This window comes from Monopterus albus, unplaced genomic scaffold (assembly GCF_001952655.1).
Source record: "Monopterus albus unplaced genomic scaffold, M_albus_1.0 scaffold41.1, whole genome shotgun sequence".
NCBI lineage: Eukaryota > Metazoa > Chordata > Actinopteri > Synbranchiformes > Synbranchidae > Monopterus > Monopterus albus.
The window spans coordinates 4206454-4211640 of record NW_018127921.1 but is presented as its reverse complement, the minus strand read 5'-3'; the positions used below and the strand labels follow the sequence as shown (position 1 = coordinate 4211640).

General features: G+C 40.3%; 2 protein-coding genes across 7 annotated transcripts in view; one reads left to right on the top strand and one right to left on the bottom strand.

Annotated features, from left to right (window-relative positions):
- On the bottom strand, positions 1-3264 carry LOC109959835 (transmembrane protein 60-like). Of its 5 annotated transcripts, none has more exons than XM_020599539.1 (3): positions 3184-3264; positions 1306-1397; positions 1-1190 (listed from the first exon to the last, which is right to left on the bottom strand). In XM_020599539.1, exons 2-3 carry the CDS (start codon positions 1387-1389, stop codon positions 873-875), a joined length of 402 nt encoding a protein of 133 aa, XP_020455195.1. In that variant the 5' UTR covers positions 1390-1397; positions 3184-3264; the 3' UTR covers positions 1-872. The 5 variants fall into 5 exon arrangements, with proteins under 5 accessions (XP_020455195.1, XP_020455194.1, XP_020455191.1 ...); XM_020599538.1 differs by lacking the exon at positions 3184-3264 and adding an exon at positions 1904-1972; XM_020599535.1 differs by lacking the exon at positions 3184-3264 and adding an exon at positions 1704-1897 and having other exon boundaries at positions 1306-1475.
- LOC109959834 (putative homeodomain transcription factor 2) overlaps positions 1970-5187 on the top strand; it is a 53215-nt gene continuing 49997 nt past the window's right edge. Inside the window, exon 1 of one of the 2 annotated variants that reach the window (XM_020599534.1) lies at positions 1970-2037. The gene's annotated coding sequence lies outside the window, so the exon portion shown is untranslated. Of the gene's footprint in view, positions 2038-2123; positions 2430-5187 lie in introns of those variants that run through there. The other variant, XM_020599533.1, reaches the window with a different exon arrangement.

Here is a 5187-nt window from a genome sequence, read left to right as displayed (position 1 = left end):
TTAGCAAATGCATTAGTGCCAACAGTCTAGAAACGGTACTCATCAGTTCATTTGGGACTGCATACTACACATTTCCAAGCTCCACAATTACACACTACTATACTTCCAACTCCAAAAATGGACCCAGTGACTGGTGTATTATGCATTACATTATTTGACTGTTCCTTGTAACTTACAGTATGAATGCATAAAAAGCATTTTAACTATTGCAGCCAGTAAAGGTGGATTAGTTTTACTACTTTATAACAAAGGATAGGAATGCACTGTGTTTTCATCTTTCATCTTTTTTCTTTTTAGTTATGAAAAAAATCTTACTCAGTAACTCCAACTACTAATCAGAATCAGCTTTATTGGCCAGGTGCGCCGGACACACAAGGAATTTGACTCTGGTACCACCTCAAGTGAATACCATTCAGTTCCTCGGTGTGTGGCCTTCTTTACAAGAGCAGCTGTGTTAGCTTATGCACAGTGAAAATACACACTAGAAACCAATTCTGAACATGAAGGAAACATTAGACAACATTCCAGTTTCTTCTGGTGTATGCTCACAGTAGTTTTATACAGATAGTCGATGCCCTTATAATATTTTCTTTGTAAAGAAAATAGAACAATTTTTGAAATATTTTGAGAAATGTAAATGAATGAACTGACAGATTTAGTAGCAGCTCTTCTTTGACACATACAGCAAAGTCCCAGCTCTGCTGAACACAGTGCAGAACACATATGATTTCTTTTATTACATAAATGTCTGAAATGATGATTCTGCGTTGGAAACATCATCTGGCCAATGCACAGTTTTCAAGTCATTCTCATATACTGAACTAGTTTTTTACTGATTCATAATGAGGTTTGAAACAGAAGTTTGATTCCTCTCAGGCCTCTCTCCTCTCAGGAAAAATATTCAGCCCCAGCTCCACCAGTGCTCCCAGTAACATGGTCCACAGCGGTATGCACACAAATGTCAGCTTTACATCAGCCAGCTTCTCCAGCTTAGCGCACAGTGTCAGGCAGAAGCCCAGCTTGAGCACTATGGCCATCAGGTACCAGGCATGCAAACGCAGGTCATGGGAGCCATTACGGGGGTCATACCCAGCCTTGCAGCGGCCTGCCATCTTGATGGCAAGCATGAGGATGAGGATGCTGTCAAAGACCCAGAATGGGAGGAAGACAAGGAACCAGTTCCACTGCACCTGGAGAGAGGCAATGGAGATGATGGTGACAATCTGAATCAAACTTGTGACCTGCACTGTAGACTTATGATATGATACAAAATCTTGAACAAAATAGATTTAAAAGAAACGTCACCTTCCCATCCAGTTTGAGTACTAGTATGATGAGGAAGACCAAGGTGAAAACCCAAGTCAACAAAACCCTCTGAGCCAGAGACATCTCACTCACTGCAGATACAGACCAGTGGAGGAAATAGACAAACAGGCTGGACATTCATAGGACAGACGAAGAATATTCAATATCTGCTATATGAATGAACAAAAACCGACATAAAAGAACAGAGCAACGTTGGAATAGTTGCTAATAGCTATTTAAGGCGTGGTATTGTTAACAATGACAGCAAAATGACACTAATACCAGCTGGAAACAAATTTAAACGTATTTTCATTTATTCTTAATCGATACAATGACAGCTAAAGCCAACTTCAGCTTTTATTTCCAAGTAACGTTAACATAGCATTTACGTAACTAACCTGTTGGTTTAATCTTAAAAACGTCTGACTTCAGTGTATTTTTCGATCGGTGGCCAGCATTTCGTCGCCCTGTATGCCACACACTAATATTCACATAACGTTTGTGATGATAACGCCAAGTCACATAATTATAGCCAAACCACAACAGGAACAGGCGGATATTTCTGGTCCGTTATCTGTGCTAGGCTAGTCCTACCCACCCTGGAAGCCAATTGGTCCTCGTCACGTCACGCAGTCTGTGATGCTTGAACCTTTCGGGGGCTGTAATCGTAACGTTTTTGCAAAGCGCAAATTCCTTGTGGGTTTTTGTAATGCAATTTGACGTCCTCTAGAGGTGAGTAAAGGACTTTTTCTTTTATTGCTGTGATTATATGAGCTTTACTTTGCTACTTCATGAAACGTAGACATTATGCTCTATTATATTTGTTATTTATCTCGGTTATTTCGTTATTTTCGGTTACGTTGTTCTTTGGGCTCACCCTCATCCGCTCAGCTCTATTAACCGATCGAATGAAATGGCGCGTTTATACGGTTATTTACGGTAAGGAGTTGAAGTTGTATTTTTACAGTGGGAGACAGAAGGGAAACGCTCAAATCGGCCAGCAGCTACACAGCATCTCTTACAGATAATGAGCAAGATTTGGCAGCTCAGCGCACCAAAATAACATTTAGAAAGCACAGTTTGGATTTCTGTGGAGACTCGGAGCAGCCATCGCAGGCAGAAAGGTAAAGCTGAGCAGCTGCATCGTATATTTGGACAGCAGCAATTACATTTCAGTATTAGGAGCAGCTCTGTGGGCTCTTTGTGCCCGCCGGTAGCTTAGCTAACTGCGTTAGCTAAAGGCTAGCAGCAGCAGAAGAAGGAGGAGGTGGACTGTCTGTATGTGAACTCAAGCATGTCGACCTTATGAAAACACTGTGGCTGCATCTGCATGTAGGCTAGCTTAAAATGTAGCCGCTTCTAAAGTGGTTTTTCAAGCTCTGCACAGGGCTGGTCTTGTTTGGAGTAGTGAAAACAGTAAGGTTTACTCGCGTTAAAGACGTGACCCTTTTTCTCTTTAAGCCGTTTAAATTTGGGGTTTCTTCTGCTGTTCTTTACTTTATTTGACTATTATTATTGTTCTATTCCAAAATTGTAAATCCTTCCACTCAAATGCTCCTACTACTAGCCATTATTTTCATTACAGGGCTCCCCTACTATTTTGGCGGAGATGGGCCACCTTGCCTAAAATAATCTGCTGGCTAAATTGTTGACTGCAGCTAAAACTGTTTCTGGGCTTCTTCTAGGTGATCGTCTGAGGTGGCCATGTATAAACTATACAAATCGTGCATGGCTGGAAGGTGTCTTTACCGACCAGACTGTCTTTTCATAGGTCTGTCTCAACATCTGGGTAGCCGATTCGTTTCTTGATTACTTGTTGAATATGTAAAATGGTAATAAATTGCGACAGCTGTCCAGAACTAAAGGTTTTGATCTTACGTTTTGTGCTCCAAAATCCAAGGTTTGCCCTCTTAGAAAGAACAAAAAATCATGACATTTCAGAGGCAGGAAGCAGCAAGTTATTGGTGTTTTTGTTTAAATAGAAACCCTGAATGATTGATTAGCCAGCTTGTTACAGATTAGTTTTGTTGATTGACTTGATCAAGCACTCATTTCAACTCTATATTAAACCCCGCTAATCTTAATCAGTAACATTAATCTGCCTTCATATTCTCTGTTCTGTACTGTTGTATCTGTTCGACAAACATCTTCATCTTCTACCTGTATCCTGTCAATGACTATTGCAGCCTTTAGCAGGCGCCCAGGCTCGTGGTTTGCCATCCAACCAGTCTGTCTGTTCCGGTGTCTAATGCTGTCATTGCTTACCCAGATTTTCCACTGCAATCATAATTTGAGGTGTAAATATCCTTCTTCCTTGCACCAACAGAGTCATGTCTATAAAGCATAACATGCAGTCACATAATATGTAAGCTTAACAGTCCTTTTTTGGGTAGAGTATGTCCAGTGGAACATATCACACCCTATTTGAACAGTAAATCCTGTTATAAAGCTGCAACGCCTGCAACAACCGAACTGCTGTACCTTCTACTGTTACTGTTAAACCTAACTGCTTTTTGACTGTAACCAAAAATGTAATGTTTATTTTCACCTACAGGCACTCAGGTAAGCAGGTTATATATTTATGGCAGTGTGGACTGTGTATTTTAATTTCTAAACATCAAACTTCAGGAATATCCATTTTATGTAGTGATGAAATACACCTCTAATTTGATATATTGCTTTGTTAATCCCTTAATGTTACTCAGTAGTGATTGCAGTATTCTCACCTGTAGTCACATTAAGTTTTACAGTGAGGAACAGAAGTATTTGAACACCCTGCGATTTTGCAAGTTCTCCCACTTAGAAATCATGGAGGGGTTTGAAATTCACATTGTAGGTGCATTCCCACTCTGAGAGACAGAATTTAAAAAAAAATTCAGGAAATCACATTGTATGATTTTTAAAGAATTTATTTGTCTTGCACTGCTGAACATAAGTATTTGAACACCTGAGAAACAGCCAGAATTCTGGCTCTCAAAGACCTGTTACTGTGCCTTGAAAAAGTCCACCTCTACTCCACTCATTAATCTAAATTAGTAGCACCTGTCTGAGCTCTTTAAAGACACCTGTCCACCCCACAAGTAGGTAACATGTGAAGCGCACTCCCTACACCTACCAGCGGGTGTCTCTCTAACACAATATTCACAGGCTGCAGTGCTGTTCAATTATGTGTGGGTGGGAATATGGGAGATGGAGATATAAAAAAATGAAAGACTTTATTGCTTTGGGGGACACACATGCATATATGGCATACATATGTATATGCGAACTCATGCACAAGCAAAGACACTCAAAGGATGGGGGCAGCAAGAGAAGCAGCTGGGGATCCAATAAATTAGAGATGATTGAAGATTACAGTTTAATATAACAAATCTGTGGGACCTTCAGCTCAGTTCACTCAAATTAAAGGAGCACACACACAGTTTCCATAGTGATGATGAAGTGATTCAGGAGTATGCCATAAAAAATGACCATCTGTCAATACCCTTAAATTATTCTCATGATTGTTCTCATGATGAAACAACTACAGCCACCCAGCTACATTATGAAGGATCATCACAGGATTTTACTCCTCTCCACCAAATAAAAGCTTCAAGCACTACTCTAAATTCAAATCACTTTGAAAATACTAGCCCACATTTTTTATTTTTAAGGACATTATTTCCTTTTATGTCATGTTGCATTAATGCATAAATGATGAAGAACAACACTGACAAAGACTCTATTGATGGAAGAAGAGGAGAAAAGGGAGAGGAGATGTTCTCTGCTAAAGAGAGCTCAGTTAACCACAGATGGAGACAGTGGGTCGGCAAGCCAGTGCCAGCGCACACACACACACACACACACACACACACACACACACACACACACCACCAAACTTTT